The sequence below is a fragment of the Phocoena phocoena genome, chromosome 18, assembly GCF_963924675.1.
Source record: "Phocoena phocoena chromosome 18, mPhoPho1.1, whole genome shotgun sequence".
NCBI classification, from domain to species: Eukaryota; Metazoa; Chordata; class Mammalia; order Artiodactyla; family Phocoenidae; genus Phocoena; species Phocoena phocoena.
The window spans coordinates 22,246,802-22,273,303 of record NC_089236.1 but is presented as its reverse complement, the minus strand read 5'-3'; the positions used below and the strand labels follow the sequence as shown (position 1 = coordinate 22,273,303).

General features: G+C 46.6%; 1 protein-coding gene across 1 annotated transcript; it reads left to right on the top strand.

Moving 5' to 3' along the window:
- Positions 1-12: 12 nt before the first annotated feature.
- Positions 13-24,657, top strand: SERP2 (stress associated endoplasmic reticulum protein family member 2). Its single transcript, XM_065896250.1, has 3 exons — positions 13-277; positions 4,699-4,771; positions 24,216-24,657. Exons 1-3 carry the CDS (start codon positions 194-196, stop codon positions 24,254-24,256), a joined length of 198 nt encoding a protein of 65 aa, XP_065752322.1. The 5' UTR covers positions 13-193; the 3' UTR covers positions 24,257-24,657.
- Positions 24,658-26,502: the final 1,845 nt, after the last annotated feature.

The window sequence follows — 26,502 nt, the reverse complement described above, 5'->3', positions numbered from 1 at the left end:
TTCCGTCCGGGCTCTGGCCTCTCTCTGGAGCCGGCTCGTTGGGGGCCGGGGAGCGGGGTGCGCGGGGCTCGGGGGCCGCGCGTTGCCACCTGCAGCGCCCGGGGCCGGCGGGACGCGCTCGGCCCTGTCGGGGGCTCACGTGGGGGAGGATCCTTGCAGGTGGGAGTCGAGAGCATTTCCTAGCGCCCGAGCCATGGTGGCCAAACAGCGCATCCGGATGGCTAACGAGAAGCACAGCAAAAACATCACCCAGAGGGGGAATGTAGCCAAAACCCTGGTAAGGCGGGGGCGGCGCTGACCGGGCGGCGTGGGGCCGGGCCCGGGCTGGGCGGGCGCGGGGCCAGCCTCCCCCTCCTCAGCGCCCCGGGCTGCCCCTCCCGCGGGGTCCCGCACGGTGGGCGCTGAGGGCCGGGCTCCCCGCGGCGCGGACTTATGCTCGCTTGAGCGGAAAGGGCCCTGGTTGGCCGTGGCCCCTCTGGGAGCTTCTGCTGGGGCTACCGCGGAGGCGCAGAAGGGCCTCCCCAGAAGAGAACTGGGCCTTTGTCTCCGGGAAAGACGAAAGTCACATCCTTCAGGGAACAGTTAAACCAACTGCTTGACGCCGGGGGCCTGGAACCTAGTAGGTGCTAGCTCGGTTTTGTTGAATGAATGAATGAATGAATGAATGAGTAAAGAGAGGCCCTTTGCCACGTCTCCCTCCTAGGCTTCATCCCCTGCCCTCCATCCCCAGCAAACACACCAAGATAAGGTTTTCTTTCCTGCCCCTTTGTAATGGTCTCCGTGTATAAATTGGGGATTAGGGATGCTATTCAGCCGGTATTTCCCTCCATCCTCCTCTTCGGTCTCTTCTCCAGTGAGGCCCCGCACCACTCGGCGAAAGCTTAAAAGCAACATTCCCCTTGTTCACCTCATCAATTCCGTCTCAACCTGATAGTATGTTCCAGAACTTTAGAGACTAGCTTATTGCCAGGCATTCTGCACCTCCAAAACCATAGACTAAAGCTTTATAACAATGCTTATGTAAAATCTGTGCCTTAAGTACAGGGTTTTGTGTGTGTGTGTTGTTTGTTTGTTTGTTTTTAGGAAAGCAAATGATCTTCAACAGAAATTGCCAGGCCCATGATCCTGGACATTCAGAGGCAGCCCTCGGATGAGTTGTTGAGTAGAGCTGGTCTCCAAGTGTATGAGCAAAGGCGCATGGAATCTATTATCCCAGACACTTCAGTGGAAGTTCAGCTGAAACTTGAGGTTTGGCTGGAAGAGCTTGCAGCCTTGATGAGGCAGTTGCTTTTAGCCAAAGGCATGAAGCTGGTTTGCTTAACTGAGCACAAAGCTGGATCTGCAATCTCTACTGCAGGATGTTAAAGTATTCGGGGATTATATCCCTAGGAGCTCAATTCTTCCCAGGATATCATACAGACTAGCTGATTTACTGAAAATTTCTAGTCGTGTGGTTCCTTTTAGTGAACTGAAAAAACAGAGGTCACTTAATTCTCCTCAGTTGACAACTGATCTGACTGCAGAAGTAACAACAAAACAGAAACTGCTTTGCAGAGCTGTTTTACCCATTGGGCTCGATAAAGTCAGTGTCTGCCACTTCTAGCTTCTCAAGACCACTAGAAAATGTTTGGTACCTGAAACAAAAATGATTGGCTCCAAACTAAGAAAAGAAAATGGAAAATTTGGAGGAAAAGCTGTTTAAATATCTAGGAAATGTAGTCAACTTGACTGCAGTTCAACTTAACTTTCAGGGATATTTTCAAATTATGTTTAATGTATGGTCTGAATGGATTTTTAATAGGTTCTGATATACCATGGGGTGGGCCCTTCAGAAGTGCCTGGCGCCTATGAGTGTTTCTAAATGGTCCTACTAACTTTGTAATGAAAGGTTTCCAAACCAAGCCACAATGTATGTTTATTTTCCCTTGGTTAGAAAGGCTTTTTGGTTAACTTTATTGTAAATGGATCAGTATCCAAAAAGAAAAATGAAATTCTCTTTCAAAAAGAAACACTTTAAATCTTAAATCTCATTTTCCTAATTAGAGATCAAACATGGTTATACTTTGAAGGAAGTAACTTGTAAGGGGTAACTTGTTCAGAATGAAATTCAGTAAATGCAGACACGTGAGCAGATTCTAACAGAAAATTCAGAATAATTGTTCAGAAATAAACTCCTTTAATTGTATATAGATGCTTGGGTATTTCATTATCAGCTTACAGCTATGTAGTGAATCAATACTGTTCTCCCAGGTAACAGAAATGGAATAATCATTTCATGATTATACGGTAGTAACTTCTTCAGAATGAAAGGGCGATTTAAATTTCAGAGTTCTGAGTTACCCTGCTGGTATCTTATCACAGGGAAAGCCATCCTCTGCATTTTGGAGCCCAGGGAGTGACAACTTCCTGTGGGACATGAACCATGTCATTTGCATGATTCTACTGCTTTTCTTACCTTTCCCAGCAGCAGATTCAGGCTTAGGTGAATTGTCCCAAAAGATTTGTGCCGGGCACTGCTTCCCCAAAAAAGTAACTCAAGGCTCTCAAAAAAACGATATATTGGTATCGTGACCAGCCAAGGAGTTCTTGAGCTCTGAAAGTCCACAATAATATGGATTCACTGTGGAATGTCATCAAAAAGGATTTTGTGTTATCAGGATGCAAGCCCTGTGTCCTGATAATTTGAGTTTTTCTGCAAAGGAAAAAATAAATGATTCCGTTTGGTAACTGCGTGAGACCAAAAATCCATCCACAGGCTCCTGGATTCACTTGTTGACTCTGCTGGAGATAGAACTAGATGAATTTTTTCGTTTAGCATCAGTGGGATGACAGCAACAGAATTTGTTTCTGGTCAACTATCACAAGTGATTAGGAAGTTGGCGAAGGGGCAGAGGGGTGAATGTCACACTCTGTTCAGGTAACTTTATTTAATACCTCTATTATTTACTTGCTCTGATCTTGACTTGGTCTTAAGTGCTAAAGAATGACACAGTACAAATGCTGATTAAAGTTATCCTATGCAATTATTTAAGACTGATTTTGTCTTTCTTCTAGTCAAAAGAAACCATGTATTCCCTTGCAATGAGATTTGCCACCATACAAGAGTGTTGGTAGATACAAGTGGTCAAGGTCGGAGAAGTGAATGGTCTTAATCCTTAGATTCTACCTGCCACTGACACTAATCCATACTTCTCTAGTAAGAGAAATGCTGGAATAACCCTGTCACCAATTGGGGAGTATTAAAGGAGCCAATATCCTTCCTAGACCCTTTCTTTACGCTAGCGGACCTAAGACATCCTATTTAGTGGGGCTTGTATGCTTATTCATTCTTCGAAGAACATTTATTAAGCATCTATTGTATTTAAGTTCTGGGCCAGACGTTGCTATACATTGATATATGAAAGAGACACAGTGCCTGCCCTTGCAGGGCTTACAGTCTGTGGAAAGACAGACATCAAACACAGTATCACAAGAATAAACATCGAGATACAAACTGTGATAAATGCTATCTTTAAAAAAAGTACTTGGTGATTTAAGTGCCAAGTGAGCTCAACTGAGGTAGAAGAGAGAAGGCTCTCTAAGAATGGAACAGGTAAGCTGAGAACCGCAGAACTGTTGCCTTGTCTATGATAAAATAAGTTCTTTAACCTATGTTGGCCACAGCCTATTTTGGGCTCATGTCAATGAGGGAATATCTAGTGAGTTCTTCATTTTTCTTCACTCTACCTTTTCCCTTTTCACTTGAGAAATTCCCCACATTTTCAGATGCCTTTCTCAGAAAATAATGGTTTTCCATTGATTGATTTGCTTGTAAGGACCAAGCCTTACCTGTGCACAGACCCAGAGGAGTTGCAGAGGGACCTTCCTCTGACGTCTGTGCTTTTGGCTTGAGAAGAGCAGGCAGTATGCAGGGCTGGTCCGTGTGGGGACCACGGTCCCCTTATGCTTCCCGGGGATGCTGAGATTTCTCCCAAGCATAAGCGTCACTAAGAATTAGGAGGTTTATTACAAAACGCCGCTCCCCTCATCTCCATACACAGCTGCTGCGGTGCGTCTACTGTTCCCAGGGTTTCCACTGCAGTGGCTTCCCAGGTTTTTAGCACTTAGAAAGTTTTGAGAAAATGGCTGTGCTCTGTAACCCTGCTTGGAAGCCACGGATGCAGGAATTCAAGATGAATCTGTTGGAGGAAAATCCCCTGGCTCCGTGAAGAGGGAGACCTAAATGTGAATCCCAGCTGCTGTCCCAGTTAGCAAACCTTGAGCCTCAGATGGAGGCTCGTTGATGGAGATGACAATACTGGCCTTGCGAGGAGTTGTGAGTGCTAGAGATCGCGGTTGTTGGCTGCTTTCTAGAGTGCCTGGCATGAAGTGTGCTTTCAGCCAACAGAAACGATGATTAGTAATATCATTTTTGGCTTCCCTAATCACTGTATTGGTTTGTGTATTTATACCTCATCGGTCCCCAGAATATTTAAGAACCACCCAGTTCATTGAATTACAGGGGTATTAAGTAAGGTCATTGATGAATTTTTCCAAACCAATCTTGATCCCTTAAAATTGACTTTGTTCGTCTAGATCTGCCCGCTGGCATTGAGACTGGGTCTGTCTCATTCACAGAGGTGTCTAGTGACTAGCCATACTCAGTAAATGCTTCTTGAATGAATGAAGCTAATCTTACTTTCTCCCATTCCCTTTCAGAGGCCGCAAGAAGAGAAATATCCTGTGGGACCATGGCTGTTGGCACTGTTTGTTTTTGTTGTCTGCGGCTCAGGTATGGGTTTCTCGCTGCCCTTATATCCCATGGTCTCCTTTGTCCTATAAAAACACATGTTTTATTCTCAAGGTAAATAGACAAAAACTATATTGGTCTGGGATTCAAGTTAATTGCCGCCCAAAGCCTTCATCTTAACACGTTTTGATTTCACTGCCATCCCAGCAAACAGAGTAGAGACAGAACTGATGTGCTCTCAAGTCATAATCATAAAATGACTACACTGAGCAATTAACTTGGCTGGCTACACTTCAGAGTTCAGTTAAAGCTTTCTCTGAAGACCTAACCTAAAGAGGGCATTTGGAACAGAAAGCGGAGCACCTGTCTGCCTGAGATAATCCACATCCAGAGAGGAGAGGCCTTAAGGGAAGCTCTGCAGAGGTGCTGGGTAAAACAGAGCCTTTGACCTGAGCCTCAAGATGCAGTCACCTGATACTGGAAGGTGGCAAGTTAAGAGAGCTTTACACACACACACACACACACACACACACACACACACACACACACACACACAGTGCAGACTTGACCAGAAGGATCATGCAGTTGTTTCTAGTTGACTTCTGTAATTGGGAGCCTTGACTTAATTCCTGGTCCCCATGGGTTGGGTCTCTGAAGTACTGGTGAGTGGAGGTCACTTCTATCAACAAGGTAGGTCTTTAGATGTTCCCATCCTCCATCTCCTCACTGTCGCTGAGGGCAGGGAAGGTGAGGAGTACACATCTTCCTGCAAAGATCTAGAACTCCCAGGAAGACGTCATTCCTCCCCAATGGCAAGAGACGCCCATGACTAAAGGTGCCTCTGACCTTTAGGAGACCACTCTTGCAAGGAAATGAAAGCTCTTAGGAGGAAGGAGGGATCCGATGGTCTTGGCACTATTGCCAAACAAGCCTTTGTGTGAGGCTCAGTTTTTTTGTTTTTTTTTTTTTGTGGTACGTGGGTCTCTCACTGTTGTGGCCTCTCCCGTTGCGGAGCACAGGCTGCGGACGCGCAGGCCCAGCGGCCATGGCTCACGGGCCCAGCTGCCCCGCGGCATGTGGGATCTTCCTGGACCGGGGCACGAACCCATGTCCCCTGCATCGGCAGGTGGACTCTCAACCACTGTGCCACCAGGGAAGCCCCAAGGCTCAATTTTTTAAAGTTGATTCCAACATGAGAGAAGATCTTCCACTCCAAGAAACGAAAGTGTACACCATCCCTAAAGATGTGTCCTCAAAGGGAGTCTTTTGTCCAACCCAGAGATCCCTCATCTTTAATAGAGTTTACCCAGCCACTGCTGGAATACTTCAGGAGTGCTCACTCCTTCAAAAAGCCTATCCCAGGGCTTCCCTGGTGGCGTAGTGGTTGAGAGTCCACCTGCCGATGCAGGGGACACGGGTTCGTGCCCCAGTCTGGGAAGATCCCACATGCCGCGGAGCGGCTGGGCCCGTGAGCCATGGCCGCTGAGCCTGCGCGTCCGGAGCCTGTGCTCCGCAACGGGAGAGGCCACAACAGTGAGAGGCCCGCGTACCGAAAAAATTTTTAAAAAGCCTACCCCATTTCTGTGCAGCTCTGATTCTATTGGAAACATCTCCCCTCCTTTGAACCACACTGTGGTGTCTCCTCGGTAGTGCAGGTGTGGACACCGAAAACCACACAGCTTAGACTCTTTCGCTTCTGAACGTCTTGACCCTTCGGATATTTTCAAGATGACTGCCTAGGGACTCCTTCTGCAAACTCAACTTCCCTAGTTCTCTCAGCCTTGTCCTCATAAGATGTAGTTTCTAGACCCTTCCGTACATGCCATGACTCTCTTAAAGTATTGCGTTTGCAACTGCAGAAGTTGGTCTAGAAATGGTGCAACTGCTACAGAGATAGTAGGTCTGTCCCTGCTTTTTGTCTCATAACCCTCCTTTTATTAATATGCCCCAAACAGTTTATTTATTTAACATCTTTATTGGAGTATAAGTGCTTTACAATCTATGTTAGTTTCTGCCGTATAACAAAGTGAATCAGCTATATGTATACACATATCCCCATATCCCCTCCCTCTTGCATCTCCCTCCCACCCTCCCTATCCCACCCCTCTAGGTGATCACAGAGCACCGAGCTGATCTCCCTGTTCTATGTGGCTGCTTCCCACTAGCTATCTATTTTACATTTGGTAGTGTATATAAACCCATGCCACTCTCTCATTTCGTCCCAGCTTACCCTTCCCCCTCCCCGTGTCCTCAAGTCCATTCTCTACGTCTGTCTTTATTCCTATCCTGCCCCTAGGTTCTTCAGAACCAATTTTTTTTTGGATTCCATATATATGTGTTAGCATACGGTATTTGTTTTTCTCTTTCTGACTTACTTCACTCTGTATGACAGACTCTAGGTCCACCCACTTCACTACAAATAACTCAATTTCATTTCTTTTTATGGCTGAGTAATATATTCTGTATATGTGCCACATCTTCTTTAACCATTCATCTGTCTATGGACATTTAGGTTGCTTCCATGTCCTGGCTATTGTAAATACAGCTGCAATGAACAATGTGGTACATGACTCTTTTTGAATTATGGTTTTCTCAGGGTGTATGCCCAGTAGTGGGATTGCTGGGTCGTATGGTAGTTCTATTTTTAGTTTTTTAAGGAACCTCCATACTGTTCTCCATAGTGGCTGTATCAATTTACATTCCCACCAACAGTGCAAGAGGGTTCCCTTCTGTCCACACCCTCTCCAGCATTTATTGCTTATAGACTTTTTGATGATGGCCATTCTGACTGGTGTGAGGTGATACCTCATTGTAGTTTTGACTTGCATTTCTCTAATGATTAGTGATGTTGAGCAGCCTTTCATGTGTTTGTTGGCCATCTGTATATCTTCTTTGGAGAAATGTCTGTTTAGGTCTTCTGCCCATTTTTGGATTGGGTTGTTGTTTTGATACTGAGCTCCATGAGCTGCTTGTATATTTTGGAGATTAATCCTTTGTCTTACAGTTCATTTTTAATAATCACAGCACCTCCTAGACTTACAGAGAGCTAATGGCCAGCCAGGCCCCACCAAGCTCTTCTTCACGTCAACTTCCTGCAAGCTTCAGAGACGCATCTCCGTACCCTCCCATCTAAAGTTGTCCCCTATCTGCATCACACATTGTTTTATTTTATTCATGGCCCTCATCGACATTTGAAATTATTTAATTTGCTTACTTATTATCCATTTCTCTCTACTAGGATATAAGCTTAGGGAAGACAGTATTTAACTTCCACTAAATTTTTAGATACTAGCACAGTTTTTAGCACATAGGGAGTGGTTAATCTCGTTGGCTAGATGGATGGATGGATGGATAAAAACAAATATTCCCCGTGCTGTAGATATTAAATAGACTTTTTTTTAGACCTAATATAAAGCTCCATGAACATTTCTATTTTAATTTCATTGTTGGTTGTTAAGCTGTTTTTCTACAGAGTAGCCATAAAGTATGGAAACGTAGAAGAACATAAATAATAAATGGCTTACTGATATTACATAATAATGTACAGTATGGTTAGTGATGTTACATGATGCATTCAGTGTATTGCCCTGCATTAGCAGTGCATAGTTCAGAGCACTGTGAAAAATTGCAGTGGGGCTTCCCTGGTGACACAGTGGTTGAGAGTCCGCCTGCCAATGCAGGGGACACGGGTTCGTGCCCCGGTCCGGGAAGATCCCACATGCCGCGGAGCGGCTGGGCCCGTGAGCTATGGCCACTGAACCTGCGCATCCCGGAGCCTGTGCTCCGCAACGGGAGAGGCCACAGCAGTGAGAGGCCCGCGTAACGCAAAAAAAAAAAAAGAAACGAAATTGAGTCATTTGTTGTGAGGTGGATGGACCTAGAGACTGTCATACACAGTGAAGTAAGTCAGAAAGAGAAAAACAAATACTGTATCTTAACACATATATATGGAATCTAAAAAAAAAAAAAATGGTTCTGAAGAACCTAGGGGCAGGACAGGAATAAAGACACAGACTTAGAGAATGGACTTGAGGACACGGGGAGGGGGAAGGGTAAGCTGGGACAAAGTGAGAGAGCGGCATGGACATATATACACTACCAAATGTAAAATAGATAGCTAGTGGGAAGCAGCCGCGTGGCACAGGAAGATCAGCTCCGTACTTTGCAACCACCTAGAAGGGTGGGATAAGGAGGGTGGGAGGGAGACGCAAGAGGGAAGGGATATGAGGATATACAGGGATATACGTATGCATGTAGCTGATTCACTTTGTTATACAGCAGAAACTAACACAACACTGTAATTCAATTTTCTCCAGTAAAGATGTTAAAAAAAAAAAGTTATCTACGTTCTCAGGCTTTATGGCCAAACTGTAGATTGTTAGATCTTGAACCTTGAGCCTTCATCTAATTATCTCTCTCTCCCAGCTTTATGGTTTCTTGAAAGTATATTATTCGTCCAAGGCACTGATAAAAGTCTAGATTTGGAGAAGCCCACAGAAAACAATTAGAGACAACTCCCCTCAGGTTGACTTTGAACCTCTCAGCAAAACTCCTGCAAGCAGCCCTCGTGTCTTGAGGGTCCCTGGTGTGCCTGGCGCTGTGCGGGCTTTGGAGATACAAGCTCCTTCAGGGGGCAGCTGGCACTGGGGAGACAGATAAGGAACATGTCGTTGCTCCCAGGAAAAGAACACTCTGACAGCAGAGCACCCAGAGGGTTTGGCAAGCGTGGGCAAGGGACCGTCTTAGTGCGTTCGGGCTGCTAGAACAAACTACCATAGACTGGGTGGCTTGCAAACAGCAGAAGTTTATTGCTCACAGTTCTGGAGCCTGGAAGTCGCATTAGGGTACCAGTGTGGTCGGTTGGGGGCCCCTTTCCCAATCACAGACTTCTCCTTGTATCCTCACATGGCATCCACACGTGGTAGAAGGGGCTAGGGAGCTCAGTAGGGTCTCTCTTATAAGAGCACTAATCCAATTCATGAGGCCTCCGCCCTCAGGACCTAATCACCTCCCAAAGGCCCCATCTTGCTACCACCATCACATTGGACATTAGGATTCCAACATGTGGATCTCAGAAAACACAGTCAGTCAGACTATATCAGGGCCTTCTAACTCATACTGAGCAGAAGAGAAAGTTTCCCAGAGAAGGTGCCATTTGAGCTGAGTTTTGAAGGACAAACAGCCAGACAAAGGGAAGGTTATTCCACATGAGGGAACAACACTGCATGACAAAGGCACAGAGGCCTGAGATAGTAGGACAGGCTCAAGACTGGCCAAAGCCCAGTCACAGGGATCTGGGAGGCTCGGTCATCACGTAGCCCTTGTTGTCAGGAACTAAATAGATACAGAGCTGGTGGGTTTTTTTGTTTTTTTTCTTTTTGGGCTTCAAGATACACAGTAACCGGGGCCCTCTCCGGCCTGTGCCCTTAGGTAGCATATAGGAGAGGGGGAAAAGCCAATAAGTCATTTAGTCTGGCTTGTTTTTCTCCAACCTGTGCTAGTTCTCAATATCCATCCTTTCCAAAGGGATTAAAAACCTTCCCTAAATTACGTCTTAATTAAAATTTTGCCAGGTTTATTGGTTCACATAGTAGGAACTGTATCTTTCCCCCCGTTTGGGTAAATTGGGACATTTGCTGACAACAATCTTTTGGAATCTTCCCAGTCTCCATTAGTTTTTTCAGGGATCAAGTACATTGTCTCTGCTATCCTCTCTGTTGGTTTGTCCAGGGGCGTGGGATGGGAGCCTGCAGGGCCTGGAGATTTGGACTTAAAGTGGCCAAAAGGACACACCCCTTACTGACATACTACATCCCCTGCCTGCATGTCTGGTGCTCTTCTAAGGATGCTTCTTTAAATCTAGTTAAGACCACTAGCTTCTATGGAAAGGCTAGACATCAAACGGGGAGTTGGGTCCTCTTAACTTTATCCTCTGTTAACATGCCACCATGATCCCCAAGAAATGGACCTCCTCCTTTTTAAAATCATATCTAAAAATAATCCACCACCAGCTCCCTTTTTTTCTTATTTTCTTTCCTTTCTTTTTCTTTTTGCCAACTTTAGCATTTTTTTTTGCAAGCTTCAGCTCAGGCCAAGCTCTGTTCTCACAGAAATGTGTCACTCTTCTCAGTTCGTCCTTGGTACTGTGCCCTTCCTTCTATCTTTGTCCGTGTCCTTTTCTAAACCAAACACGTCACGAAAAACACAATAGCTCCTTTAGATTCATACCCGTTGCCACGTCTCTGGGATTAGTCAAGATTCAGTTCTTCTTGCAGCTCCTACTCTCCCTCCTGAGTTCCTCCCTTTTCAGAGTCGCAGACCATAGGCTCCTACCTATCTTTTTTATTTAATTTATTTTATTGAAGTATAGTTGATTTACAGTGTTGTGTTAATTTCTGCTGTACAGCCAAGTGATTCAGTTATCTGCCTATCTCTTCTCTTCGTTTAAAAGAATGCGATTATGACCACCTAGAGGGGTGGGATAGGGAGGGTGGGAGGGAGACGCAAGAGGGAGGAGATATGGGGATATATGTATACGTATAGCTGATTCACTTTGTTATACAGCAGAAGCTAACACAACACTGTAAAGCATTTATACTCCAATAAAGATGTTTTTTAAAAATGCGATTTCCTCAAATCTAACTCTTCCCTTTATCAGTTCCTCTGCTTTACGTAATGAGCCTCTCGGTGCCTGGATGATTGAAGCCCCTTACCACTGCTCTCTCTCGCTTCTGTTCCACTTTTGTAGCACAAAGTAGGAGAGACCCGCCCCGTCTAGCGTCCTGCCATCATCTGCAGTGTGCACATCAGCACCTTCACCCCGTCCTTGCCTGTCACGCTCGCACAAAATGCACTGGAGTTTGCGGTGGAATTTCCATACCTCTGCAGACATACCCCTTCCTGTCCCTGTCCAGCGAGTCCCTTTCCTTTGAACAGGATATACCCGTGTGCCAGGCTTAAGTTCCATTTCACCAAGTCCCTGGGATACCTCTGAGGTCATTCGCCCTCTCTGAGTTCATGTGGTTAGTTATTCACATTTTGTAGATCTTTATACAGACAGGAAAAATACGAAATCTTCTAATAGTAGTGAAGATGTTGATCACTGATCTGATTCTCTTGCTTTCGTGACCTCACTCTATTAAACCCACTTTTCTAATCGACGGTGGGCTGGGCAAAGGGTTCTTTTTTAGAAATAGTATCACATAGAAAACAAACTTATGGTTACCAAAGCGGAGTGAGGAGAGGGGGAAGGGATAAATTAGGAGTTGGAGATTAACAGATACACACTACTGCATATAAGAAAGATAAACAACGAGGACCTACTGTATAGCACAGGGAACTATATTCAGTATCTTGTAATAACCTATAAAGGAAAAGAATCTGAAAAAGAATATATATATATATATATATATATATATATATATATATATATATATACTGAATCATTTTGCTATACACACCTGAAACATTGTAAACCAACTACACTTCAGTTTAAAAAATTATAGAGGGCTCCCCTGGTGGTGCAGTGGTTAAGAATCCGCCTGCCAATGCAGGGGACACGGGTTCGAGCCCTGGTCCGGGAAGATCCCACATGCCGCGGAGCAACTAAGCCCGTGTGCCACAACTACTGAGCCTGCGCTCTAGAGCCCGCGAGCCACAACTACTGAGCCCACGTGCTGCAACTGCTAAAGCCCGCACGCCTAGAGCCCGTGCTCCGCAACAAGAGAAGCCACCGCCACAATGAGAAGCCCATGCACCGCAACAAAGAGTAGCCCCCGCTCGCCGCAACTAGAGAAAGCCCGCGCGCAGCAACGGAGACACGATGCAGCCAAGAATTAATTAATTAATTTAAAAAATAAAAATTATAGAAATACTGTCAGTGTACCTAGGGTAAATAAATTTTCAGGTGAGGCAAGTCACAAGGAATGCAGGTTTTATCTGTTTTCCTAGTATCTTTGGGGAAAAAAATGGTAAAAATGTTGACCTTTAAGTATAGGCTCACTTATGGGTCACCCTTACTCCATTTTACGTGGCAAAACAAGCTAACAAACCTCCAAGAGGTTACGGGACCCCATTATTATGGGGAGTGATGTGTCACAGCAGACTCTTGACCCCTTCCTTCTCGGCTTCTTTCCGGCCTTCCTTGTTCTCCACACATGCCTTTCGTACCAGCAGTGGTGGTGCTGATAAGAGCCAGATAACGAAAAGGAAGGAAGAGGAACCGGGGCAGCAGTGAGGGCACAGCACACAGGCACCCAGAGCCCCCTGGCACAAAAACACATGTCCAGGGAATGCCCACCCCTCACCAGGGAGACCCCCCGAGATCCCAGTCCAGCCCAAGTCCGTGGTTGTAACCAGTCAGAGGACATTATCTAAGTACTAAATACACCCCCCTTCAGAGGAAGGAAGTTCCCACTTTCCAGGATTGCAAAAGGTCTCTTAGGCAAGACGCTTCTTTGAAAACTGACCAACTGGCAGTAAATGGATAAGAGGCTTCAGAGGGGAGGATAGTTTGGGGCTCCGCCAGATGTGGATTCAAAACCTGGATTCGCTATGTTTCTGCTGAATAAGCTTGGACAAGTTCATTACTCTCTCTGTATTGATTTCCTTATCCGTCCAACGGGGATAGGAGAAGCCCCTCCAGAGGTTGTCCTGGTACTGAATAGTTCCAGGGACGTAAGTGCTGGCCCACAGCACGCCTGAAACCTGCAGCTTCAGTCACCACCATCCCTGTCCCCATCGCCCTCACGTAAAGTAGTGGCACCATGAATGGGACTGGCGTGTCACGGACGCTTTAGGCTCCCATTGCCTTCCATCCTCCCAGGCCACGCCTTCACCTGGCAGGCTCAGCCACTCACGTTGGTCTTGACCTTCCAGAGAGCTGTAGACCCCGCCTCTTCACTCCAAGGAGAAGTGTGAGCAGTTTCAGTGATAACACTCCCAGCGGGTGAGACCATGTTCCCACGATAAAGCATCAGAATCTCTCAGACCGACCCAGGCAGGAAAAAGGAAGCGCCCAGAGGTGCACTAAAATCGATGAATAGGGGTTTGTACTTTAAGTTGCATATGAGAAATAAACTAAGTTTTATTCCCTTAAAGCACCCCAAATATACCACCGTTTTGCTATTTAAAAAAAAAAAAAAGTTTTCTTTGTGAGATGCAAAAGCTTTTGAGACATGGAGTTGTCCAGATAGGACATCTCAGGGCCATATCTTGCTTTGTCTGGTTTAATTTGGAAACTAGCCTTATTGTTGTTAGTATTATATACATTTCATCAGAAATCTAAAACCTGTTTCTTAGTCAGATACCTCTTCTGGGTCCCCTCAGATGATTATTGCAAAGAGGCCAGAAACTTTTCTTGTTCAGATCCTGACCCAGGACTTCTGCTTGGGCCTTTTTAACTGGTTGCATTTGTCTTTATTTGATCTCCTAGGACCTCAGATTCACACTGAAGCCCCAAGGGTTTAAACACCCCCCTCTTAGAGACTTGGCCGTTTTTATAAAAATATTATCTTCCATTTCTGCAGGCGGTGGGGCCTCTTTCCAGATAAGCAGCTCGTCCTGACTCTCAGTCCCCGGTTTCAAAGCCTGCCTCTTTAGAGAACTGTTTGATAGCTTCTGAAGAGTACTTGTTTTTATCTTGAGACTCAGAGACAAGTGTGACCCGGAATGTCCGTCTGAGGCGGCAGAGATGCCGTCACACAGATACGCCAACTGCTATCTGCGCGAGACACTTGCTGTCTGCGTGTGCTTCCCCGGACGGTGGATGAAGCCCGTCCTGCTGGCTGTGCCCACAGCCCTTGGCCCTGGGTTTCCCTCTCCCTTTTGTCCTCATCTCTTTCAGGAGCCTTGTGGAGAAGGGTTCGGAGGCCTCCCCAGAGCTCTGTGATGAGTTTGCCACTATGCATCAGTAATGTCTGACCTGAACACGGCAGTGACAGCAGGGTCCCAACCCTGGCCTACGCATCTTATAGTGTCAGTGCCACAGCGTTCACAGGACAACTGTCTTCTGCATTTTTGACTTTCCTCTTGGACTAGAAGTTGCACCTGGACTCAGTGACAGTAGGTCTTTCCCTTCACATGCAGTTGACCAGACAGTATGTTAGCGCTTACATGTGTCTCGTGATCCTGTTGTATCATTCACCTCTCCTGAGCCCAGGGGTGTCCCTGAGTGTGGACAGGAGGCAGCAAGCTGAGAGCCGTCTTCTCTGTCCTCATCCGTCACTGAGGTTCCAACCGGGGTCAATGGAACCACCATTTAATCCCCATCATGCTGTGATTCTCAGAGGGAAACTCTTACACACCAGCCACACCCCACCTCCCTCCCTCAGACTACTTCTCCCTCATCTATCCCTCATTTCAATTGCATTTCTTTCTCTCTGGCCGAACCTGATACTCACTTCCTAATTAGAGATTATGTGAATTTTAGTCATTCTTGAAGTCTGGCTTTTCTTGAAACAGATGAGCTTATATCCCCCATCGAAGGGAAACCTCTAGGGGAATAGGATTAACCAGTGACTTATTTCCTTCCTAATTTTCTATAGTTTCCAGTTTTGTCAATGAGCATATATTACTTGTATAATCAGAAAAAAATAAGTGTATTTAGAGAGCAGAATTGCTAAACTCTTGGTTTTAGTCTTTTCTTTTTTTTTAAAGCAGTAGACCTTTCTTTTATTTTTTTTAATTTTTTTTTTTTAGAGCAGTAGACCTCTTTGTTCAAATCTTAGAGGGAAACAAAAGAAAAGCTGTTCTGGTTGAAGCAGGATCTGTCATGTGCCTGTGTTTATGTCTGTGTCTGTGTGTGTCTTTGTATGTATGTTGTCTGTGTGTGTTTGTGTATGTGTATGTTTGTGTGTATCTGTGTGTGTGTTCATGTCTCTGTTTGCGTGTGTGTGTCTGTGTATTTTTGTTTGTGTGTATCTGTGTGTATGTGTGTGTATAGGGGTGCCTCCTGTGTTGCTGGATATACTGACTTTTTATCATCCCCAGAAGGGAATACACATCTGGACCCTCTTTGCCCATCAAATAGGAAATTGTGTCCGGCCCAGCACTGGCCTCTGTGATTCCAGAATTAAGGCCTTTCCCAAAGAGCCTACTAGGTTCATTTGGCACCATCAGTTGTGAGTAGCTGCACTGTTTCTGGGCAGGGACGTTCCCTTTGTCTGGCAGTTAACAGACTCTACTCTTCTCCTGTGTCTGGTAGGCACTCTGCCTGCCGGGGCAGGACTGGGGAGAGATAACGTGTCACAGCCTGGACCGTTTTTCAGGACAACCTATTCAGAACAGATAAGGAAAGTGATTCCCTGAGACATTCTAAGCTAGGCCTGAATACCTCCTGTCCTCCCGGCCTCCTGTTTCTGGTGGTCCAGTGGTCTCCCTTTATGTCTGCACTGGAGGCCTCTCCGTTTCTGGAAGAGCCCACAGCCCCACCCTCCCTAGGACTGGCTGTTTTGTTAAGGATGCTGTGGAGGAGGGACAGGACTAAGTGCTGTGTGAACCGGCTCCAGGGACAGCCTCCTTGGGTTGGAAACCCGGCTCTGCCACCTACTAGCCGTGCAGCCTTGTCCAAGCTACTCACCCACACGCCCACTCCAAGCCTCAGTGTCGTCCATTCTTAAAAGGGATAGGATCCTACCTGAAAACTCCTAGGATCCTCATGAAAATCAGTCCCGAGGATGAAATGAGACAACGCACGCCACACGTTTAGTGGAGTCCCGGTAATAGTTTTACGAATGTTTGTTCTTATTGTCATTATGTTGACGGCCCTTAGTTGCACTGTCTCCTTGCCTCTCAACCCTCCTGGCGAGGTGCCGACCAAGATTCTGAATGCTTGCAAGGAAAGAAAGATAACATTTTGTCCTTCGTGATGGGGAGAAAACTTGGGGGAGCAGAGCTCTGAGATACTGGGGAAGCTGCAGGAACCCCAGCTCCCACCTGGACAGGGAGAGGGCAGGATTTGCCGGCCAGAGGTCAGTGGTGTCACCTCTGCAGGGACAGCTAGAGCTGGAGCCTCTTCTCTCCTTCTAGAAAGAACTCTTTAAAAACTAGCCAATGGGGGTGAGCAGAATCTATTCATACAACTATTTTGGTTACCGTTTCTTGAGTCCTTATTCTAATGCCAGGTCCTACACTTATATTTTCCTTTCTCATCACACAGTCCCTACAAAGAAGCTATGGTACTCATTTTTCCAAATCACAAAACAGAGGTTCAAAGAGGAAATCAACCAGCATCCCGTAGCTAAAAAGAGAGCTAATACCCAAACCTAAACTCCAAACCCATCTGCTTTCTATTATCCTATTATCCTTCTCTCTTACCATTTCCCCCAAAATACCATGGAGCAGATTTTCCACCAACTTCAGGCCTCTAGCATATGACTGTGTGTTGAAAAGAACTCCCGTTAAAACATCTCCTACTGGGCTTCCCTGGTGGTGCAGTGGTTGGGAGTCCGCCTGCTGATGCAGGGGACACGGGTTCGTTACCCGGTCCGGGAGGATCCCACATGCCGCGGAGCGGCTGGGCCCGTGGGCCGTGGCCGCTGAGCCTGCGCGTCCGGAGCCTGTGCTCCGCGACGGGAGAGGCCACAGCAGTGAGAGGCCTGCGTACTGCAAAAAAAAAAAAAAAAAAAACATCTCCTACTTTCCCTGCCAGAAAATGTGCATTGTCCAGAGATTCCAGATGGACGGCCATTCTCGGTCTGCTCCCAGGTGGATAAAGCCCCGACCCAGCCACGGGCTGCTTCTTGACTGGGCCACCGGGGTACTCCATCACCTTGCTCTGTCCTGGACACTTGCTCCAGGACAAATTTGAATTCACCGTGTTTGCAGGTCGACCGCATAAGCACTGGCCTTTCCTGGAGACTGCCTGAACTATCTTGAAATTGTGACACCCAGAGGGAGTCACAGCCCCAAGACGCAAGTTTGAGGAACTCAGCAGCCCTGGAGCAACCTTTCCGTTCCACCACAAAGGAAAGCTTGAGGACATGCGTCTGCTCTGGAACTCCTGCCTCAGGATCTGAGATGCACAGTCTGGAAAAGATGTCCCATCAGCCATTGGCTCCCTCAAGGTGACCTACGGCCTCGCTTGTCATGTGCTTCCCTCTGCCCTGTGGCCCTGTGCCCCTGGGGCCCTTTGGGTCTGTGTATGGTTTCCTTCTCGGAAGAGTGCTCTACTGTCTGCCATCTTAATGTGGAGAGAGCATCCCATTCTTTGCTAATACGATCTCTCTTTTCACAGTGCCCTCCTGCCCTCACCTATCCCTGGCTTCCCTCTCTTTACCCTCTTCTCCATCTCTGGAGAAGCCATGGGGAAGTGGCATCTTGCCTTTGACTATCTTTGTGCTCATTCTTTCAGGGAGCTTAATGACCCACCTTGGCGATGTCTTGTCTCCTAACATCTCTGCTTTTTTTTCTCAAGGCCCAGACTTTTCTTACCAATGCTTTCATTTTTTAAATTTTTTAAATGAAAAATAATCAAAGTTGTGTGAATTCTAGAGTCAGCTTATCCTCCTAAAGGATGTTCCTCTGGCCTGTCTTGATCTCTCTTCTCAGCCACTCCCTTGATCTCGCTTATCGTCCACCATTTACTTTCAATAAAGGTGGTTTTCGGAAGGCCCCGTTGTCTGGCAGGGTTCCAGCTTTCTGACAGTCTCCTAGGGGATCCACTTGTGTCATCTCTGTGTCCTTTGGGCACTCTCAGTTAGCTGGGGTGGGGCAGTCCCCAGGGAAGCGTGGATTGGGCTGGCCCAGCTCCCGGCCTTAAGGGGTTTATGTTCTCGACTTGTGACTGGACTTCCCCTCCAGAACTGAGCTCTTGGAGCAATTGAATCTCAAGGTCACCATTTGATGCTGATTCTTTAGGTCTGAAGAGTAATCAGTTGAGGTTTTTAAAATGTATTTTCCTCCACGCTGTTTGCAATTTTTCACCGTTCAGTCCTTCGGTAAATTTTTACTGAGGACCTACTATGTGCCCGGTGCTGAGCTTAGGCCCAGGGGTAGAGCTGGGGGCAAAATCATCCCTGCTCTCCTGGAGCTTGTGGTCTCGTGGGGGAGAAAGATGAGTCAAACAAATAATTACGCTGCAACATGTAAAATTTCAGGCATGAAAATGTTTGAAGGAGAGGAACATAGGGCTGCAAAAGCATAGACAGGCCAACCTTGGAAACATTGCAGGTTCGGGTCCAGACCACTGCAGTAAAGCTAACATCGCAATAAAGCAAGTCACGTGAGTTTTCGGTTTCCCGGTGCACATAAAAGTTCTGTTTACATTATACTGTAGTCTATTAAGCATGCAATAAATAGCATTATGTCTAAAAAAAAAAAGGTAGACATACCTTAATTTAAAAATGCTAACCGTCATCTGAGCCTTTCAGTGAGTCCTAATCTCTTTGTAACAGTAACATCGAAGGTCACTGATCACAGATCACTGTAACATATATAAAAATAATGAAAACGTTTGAAATATTGTGAGAATTACCAGAATGTGACACAGAGGCACGAAGTGAGCAAATGCTGGTGGAAAAAGTGTTGCCCATAGACTTGTTACACACAGGGTTGCCACAAACCTTCAATTTGTAAAAAGAAAAAACAAAACAAAAAGCAATATCGGCAAAGTTCAATAAAACGAGGTGTGCCTGTAATGCCAAGGGCTGGTGTGCTCTAGGGAAGTGGTTCTCAAAGTGTGGTCCCTGGACCAGCAGCCTGAGCATCAACTATGAACCTGTTAGAAATATACATTCTCAGTTCCCACCCCAGACCCACGGGATTAGAAGCTCTAGGGATGGGGTCCAGTGCCTGTTTTCAAACATTTTCAGGGGATTGTGAGACATAAGTCTGAGAACTCCTGCTTCAGATGGTCAAAGACGGCTTCTCTGAAGAAATAACTTCTGAATTTTGAAGTAAATCTAGGCAATAGGGTAGGGTGGGGAAAGTATTTCAGAAAGAAAGAATGGCGTGTGTAAAAGCCCAGTAGTAAGAGCAGGGAGCTTTTAAAAACAGGAGGGCTTACCGTAAGAGAGGAGGAGAGTGGAGAAGGCGAATCTGGACAGGTTGCCTGGGGCCAGGAGATGCAGGTCATGGAGGCTTCACCAAGGATTAGGCAATAGAATGTTTCTGGTGTGTTAGAAACTCAAGGAGGGCACGATCTCACTTGTTTTTATTTAAAGAATAATTCTAGCTACAGTACGGAGAAAGGATTGAAGGCGTAGCAAGAGTAGACCAGTGGAGGTCACCGCAGGAACCAGGGGAAAGATGACGGTAACTTGGACTAGGGTGGTTTCGGGAAGGATGGAGCGAAAGACGCACAGTCACGAGATTATTAGGTAATGCCCACAGGTCTTGGTCATCAGTCAGAGGTATCAAGGATGACTCTGGCATTTTTGGTGTACGTGCAAGATGGAGGAGGACGATGCAAAGCTTGGCAACGGGGAGAGATCACGAGAAGGTCCTGTTGCATTTGACGTGCCTTTGAGCCACTTGTGTGTAGGTATCAATTAGGTGGTGGAAGGTGTAGGTCTGGAGCTCCGAGGAGAGGTCGGGGCTGGCAACACACGTTGGTGAGTCATCAAAAGCTAAGTGGCAACTGAAATTGTGGGCCGGGATGAGATCACCTGGGAGAAGGAATGTAATGAAGGGAAGAAAGCCAGCCATGCTCACTGCAGAACTTCAACATTCTTGTTTACTGGTCAGGAGGAGTTAGGATGACCCCCATAAACCACGTTTAGTGTAAAGAGCCAAAGAGAAGACGGAAATCTAGAAACTAGGAGAGTGGTGTGTCACAGAGGCCGAGGGAAGAGAGTTTCCAGGAGGGAGCGCTCGGCGAGGGTAAGTAGGGGTGTATGACGAGAGGCAGCGTCCTTCAGGACGCTAGTTGGATTAAGTGACATGGAAGGTCATTTGTACCTTTAGCAAGAGCTATTTCACTGGAGTGAAGAGAAAAGCTAGAATGCAGTGGAATGAGGTGGAACCCAAAGGTAAGGAAATGGAGAAAGTGAGGACGTAGACAGCTTTTTTGGAAATGGTCGTAAAGAGGCAGAGGACACCTGTGGATGGGAGACATGGAGTCAGGAGGGTTGTTCTGGTTGATTTTTGAGTTGCAAGTGCTTCTTGCATGTTAAACCCTAAGAATTTCATTGAAAGGGAAGGGCTGAATAAAAGAGAGATGTGATCGTCTCAGGTTACCAAGGACCAGGATCCTGTACAGGTGGGAGAGTGTGGAAGCTCCCAGATTCTGTAGTTCCCACTCTAGCCTGGATTTTCCTGAACCTCTGACCTGCCCAAGGCCAGATCCCCTGACCTTGAATGCCTGCCCTCCTTCCCTTTCTTGGCATCCGTCCTCCCTGCTGACTCGCCTGCCCACAGCCCCTTTCCTGCTGCCCGCTCGGCTGTTTTCTCTGCTTTGTTCACCCTCTGTTAAGTTATTAACTTGTCAGGGTCCAGACTCCCCGCTTCCTTTCCCACTTTGAACCCACTCTTGGCTGCCTTCCCGTTCACCGCCTCAGAAAGTCAGCATCGGGGAGGCCAGGGTTGTAGGGCTGGTCATTACTGGCGGGCACATAGAAGTACAGTTAATATAATTGGTATAGGATGGTGAAGGCTTCTTAAAGACACTGACATTGACATAAGCCTTCTTAAAGACAGGGATACAATTCTTAAAGACATTGAAAAAAGGAATCATAAAACACAACCATCTCTCCATTATCTTAGAGGTGGAGGCAAATGGTGAACTTAAAATAGACTTTATTCAAAGTAATTTCTCCAAGAGGGTTCAATTTTAAAGGGTCGCCCGTACACATATTAAAGACCGTCAGATTTTTACCTGTTAATTCATGGATTCAATTAGGGTCAGGAATGATCTTTCATTAGTTTTTAAAGCAGACTCAGAAATAGGTACGTTGTTTTAATATGTGTTGCTACTCTGAGGCCAGCAAACTTTGTCTAAGATTCTTAAGAGAAATTTGCAGCAGTTCCTTAAAAAGAATTGAGTGGTTTTATCATTACCCCGCACTTTTGAAGTCATGAATTAACTTAATAGGGTCTGATGGACTAAGGGACAGCCTGTTTCGTATTCATTAACCTCTATCCTACTGATAATGATTCCTTGTCTACGGATAGATCTCGGAGAAATAACATTTTGGAGCATCTATTATGGGCAGATATTTTACATATTATCTACAGTTTTATAAATAGAGAAATCAGGGCTCAGAACTATTTATTGAATTCCGAAAATTCACACCTCTAGAGGGTGGCAGGTGGCACCTGAGCTCTGGTATTCATGCTCATACATGGAAGCAGCAGCCATCCTCGTAGTAATAGGAACGGTAATAATGGCAATGATTCCCATGCACTGAAACCTTGATGTGTGAGGAGCCTCGTGTATGTCAGATCATTTAATCCCTGTATTAGCGCTGCAAGCAGCGTGGTCCTCATTTCACAGCAGAGGAGACAGAATCGAAGAGGTTAAGTTATTCATGCAGTCACACAGTTATTCAGTGAAGAGATGGGATTCAAACCCAGTTCCCTCTGACCCTAGCATTCCCCTCTAAAGTAAGCCTGTTTGTCCAAATTAGGGATGTTTTCCTGGTCCCAAGAACAAAGCCTGAGGCACGGTAGATGTAAATATTTTTTTCCTAGTGTGCTTGAATATACAGCTGTCTTCCAGCACTCCTGTGGAGCCAGAACACAGGAATGTTTATTTAATTTTTATTCCTTGTTAGCTTTGGTAGAGGAGGGTGGAAACATCCGTGTTCCGGCAAGCTTATACATTTGGGTGAGGTACTTTCTCATCCATCTAGCAACTTCTCCCGTGAAGAGCCACCCCCCAGATGAGAATAAGACAAGAAAACCTCTGAGCACAACCAGAGTTAAATATCACAACTTGTTGAATTAACTCCTTTATCTAGAGAAGACTCTTTCCGACCTTCACACACAACTGGTTGACTTGATTTTATACATAGTTCTAACCGCCTTTGTTTCTGGCTTAGTCTACGGTAGCGTAATCATAGAAGAGGGCCCACTGCAGATGGTGTAGTAGCACCAGAGATGTGAGCAGAGCTAAGAGTCATTGAGACCAAATAACTGCTAAGAAGCAGAAATGAGAGCCCAAGAAGTACAGCCAACCGGAGCTATTTTGGGATCAGATCAAACGCTGTGCATCCTCTATCACCATATTACAGCAGAGTCTTAGCAGTTATCACTTTTTATTATGGTCACACTGAACATTCATGAAACCTTGATATATTAAATCGTGTTGGGTGTATATCCAATTTAGGAAAGTCATGGTCATGCGGATTTTTTTTAGTTTATGAAAAACCAACTACTTGAGTGCTTTATCTACCCTTCAAATCTAACTGTCCAAGAAAGAGTCCTCGGGGCCCTCGGTGTGAATTATCTTTGGATCCCCAAAGCACGATGCCTGACACATAGTATGTGCTCACTAAAGTTAGTTGATAAAATATCGAACACTTTGTTTCTCGAGGGTTCTGGGTAGCGTATTTCACTATGGTTTTCACTTAGGAAGCAGCATTCCTGGGCATATTCCGGGATGACTTTATGAAGGAGAGAAGGGGTACATTCCCCTGAATGTCCTGTGCTTGTTCTTTTCACACTTGATTACATGATACCCAGCTGCCCCTCAAAAAAAAAAAAAAATCATTCTATATGTGTTCATTGCTATTATTATCATGGTTGTCTCCATCACTATTGACCAATATTGTATATGTCACATCGGGAGAGGATGTGAAAAAGAAGTTGGACCTTCCTCTCCTGGAACGTATTTAAACCCTATAAACAAAACCAGGCTGGGTGCTATCCAACCAGCTCTTACCAGAATAAGGGGAGGGAGTCCCAGGAATTGTCTGTGGACGTTCAGGCGACCCACCCCTTCATGAAGGAGTTCGGTCCACTTAGTGAAGACGGCGCCCTGAATAAATCAGTGCTGCTCTCGGTGCTTTTCAAGTCGAATTTCAGAAAGTTCCAGGCCGCCTGAAGATGCACTTGTATCAGAGGTTGTCAGCAGCCGGGGGCCCAGCTCCACGTGTCTGCTCCCAGCACCTGGCCTTCCTTCCAGTTCAAGGGCAGCTGCTTTTCCAGGTCACAGCCATTTTGAAGAGGCAGCGTTGGCTGACCTGTTAAGTGAGTGCCCTGCCTGCACGAAAGCGCTGTCCCCCGCTGCCCGCAACATCAGAACATTCTGGGAAAGAGGGCCAAATCTCTCAGTGCCTGAGGGATTTCTGGCCTTCACTCCTGGTGGAATTAGCAGAAGTTATCCATAAATCCCCGAGGCATCCATCAGCAGACAGAGCAAGGCCGCCTTTTTAAAGAAGTTCACTGACCTCTTGTTAACTTAACTCCTTGTTAGGAAATATCTAATCAGCTGTGTGCTAACAGGTCCAGGGCCCGGGGTCAGCAGAAGCAGGGCTCGCAGTGGGGCTGGGTTTCCAGCTGTGCGCTGTCTGGTGTCTGAGCCGTCTGTTTTGTTTTCCTCCTTCAGCTATCTTCCAGATCATTCAGAGTATAAGGATGGGCATGTGAGCAGGCTGGGCTTTGACACGGCCCCCTGCCGCTGGAGGGTGGAGGACCGCTTCAGCTCTTAGCCGGGTATCTGTGGGAAGCTGACAAGCCACCCAGAAGAGAAAAAAAAGGCTCCCTCAACTGTTCCCTGATCACTTCATCGTGGATGTCAGACCAAATTTCTTTCTCACAGGACATCTCGGTACATCCGTGTTCTCAAGCGGAAAGGACATTTTGCTTTGCAGTTGGCAGGATTGGTAGCTCTCTGGCTGTCTGCAGCAGAGCTGTCTGTCTGCTTTTGCCCTGGGTTTCGCTGATGTCTGCATGGGGGCTTCTGAATGATCACCGCTTTACTGTCTATGGATACGATCTCTGCTCCATTGGGAATTGCTTTTACAAATAAATGTCTTTGTTCAACCTTACGCACTGTGTGGGTTCCAGTGAGAAAACCAAAGTGAAGATGATGTCAGGAAAGCTCCGGAGGGATGGGTAGGGTAGGGGACTTGATTATGTAACTGAGGAAGGTCAGGGAATCTGTGGCCCGGGAACCAGGGCTAAGTTTGCCCAGCCGGGCGCTGGCCACCCTCAAGGTCTTTGCCTGAAATGAAGCCCTGGGCAGCTCTAAGGACCTTGGGTTTTTCACACATTTGACAAAGTGTGGATCTTCTGGGGTTCTTTCCTTTTGCGGTTTGCTTTTTGTTGCTCTTTTTTTTCAATCCAGAAAAGGTACCTACAATGTGTGTTAAAGTCCAATTAGCCATTATCTCTTCTGTGGGCTGCATCAGGGCTTGGTGCGTCACAGAGGCCTCTTTGGAAAAATCATCCAACCTCAGGCCCAGCCCTGCCCTAACAACCTAGAGCACCGGGCAGGCAGGAGTCCTGCCGGCTGGGTGGGTGAGGTTCAAGGTTGGTGGGTGAGACCCTCCTCTCCCCGGCCAGCCTTCCCCACAGCGTCTCAAAGTGTGGACGGCCTGCATCCCGTCTCCGTGTGTGGGGGTGCCTAGGAGGATACATCTCAAAATGCAGACTCCTGGGTTCCACCTCAAGCCTGCTAAATCCAAATCCCCACCACTGGGGCTAAGAACAAGTGTTTGGTACCAGCTCCCTGGGTGAGGCTCGTGTCCTCTACGCCGAGATCCTGAAAAAACCCCGCTGAGGAGCGAATGAAGTTCTGTCCCGTTCCGAGCAGCAAAGGCAGCCGAGCTTGCTCTTAAGCAAAGCCTCTCCCGGCAGGGACTGGGTGACATTTGGCCTGCCCCCTGCTTGGGACTTCTCATCTTGCCCAGGGAAGTCCTAGGGACAGCCACCCAGATGACCTGCAGCATTAAAGATGCTCACCGTGCCACTTCAAACAGGCCTTCACTATTTTTTTAAAAAATTCCATCTTTGCATCCTTAACCATTTTTTTCCAGCCCTTAAAACTGTGAGAGCTTTAAAAACAGAAGTGGCAGAAGGGGCCAGGACCTCTTGCCGCTGCTTCAGGGGCTTTGTTGTAAGTGGCCCTTTGGAATGGGGGGGGGGGGGGAATGCTTTTTGTCCCCGAGGGTCTTTCACCCCAGACCTTTTAGTGATATTCTTGAAAGCTTTCTTTTCTCCCATACTCTGAGTTCCCCTCCTTCCCCTTTCTTTCCCACTGAGAAGAGGGTGACAGGGCTGTTCTGAAATTAGCTGCCCCAGGGAGAGGCTACCGTCCTTAGGCTTCCCCACTCCCCATTCCAACCCCAAACCTCTCCTGAGACAGCAGAAGATATTCCCCACCACCTGAGGGCTGCACTGAGTAGATGCTTCATGAGCTGGTCTGCTCATCGTCCTGGCTCTGTCTGGCCGTCCTCTTCTTGGTGACTTAAGATCCATGTGAGATCAGACCCCACTGCTGCCTGCCAAGAAGCCAGCATAAGGAAGCCCCCTTGATGTAAAGGTTCCCTGGTCTGTGCTCCCACAAACACCCTCTCTGACACCCACGGGGCCTGGACTTGATCTAAGGGCCTTCCCCTTCCTTTCCTAATGCCAATGACAGTACACCTACCAGACCATCGTGAAAAGCCATCACTGGGCCTGAGCTTTGAAATTCATCCTTTATTGGAGAGAGTCTTTTCCCTCCCTAATTTGGTCTTTCCCACAACAGAATAGCCAATGGGGTGATATCCCCATTTCAAGAAAAGGACACTGAAATTTGGGCTCCAGATAAACCCAGCTGTCGCCAGGTGACAGGTGTGGTGGGCTGACTCGCTTGTCATCCGTAAAACTTCCCATGATGGATTTATCTC

Bases quoted from the DNA above. Each gene is read 5' to 3' on its own strand.
- SERP2 (XM_065896250.1), top strand. From the start codon at position 194: ATGGTGGCCAAACAGCGCATCCGGATGGCTAACGAGAAGCACAGCAAA. The intron at 278-4,698 runs GTAAGGCGGGGG...ATTCCCTTTCAG, and splicing joins GGAATGTAGCCAAAACCCTG to AGGCCGCAAGAAGAGAAATA. The intron at 4,772-24,215 runs GTATGGGTTTCT...TTCCTCCTTCAG, and splicing joins TTTTGTTGTCTGCGGCTCAG to CTATCTTCCAGATCATTCAG.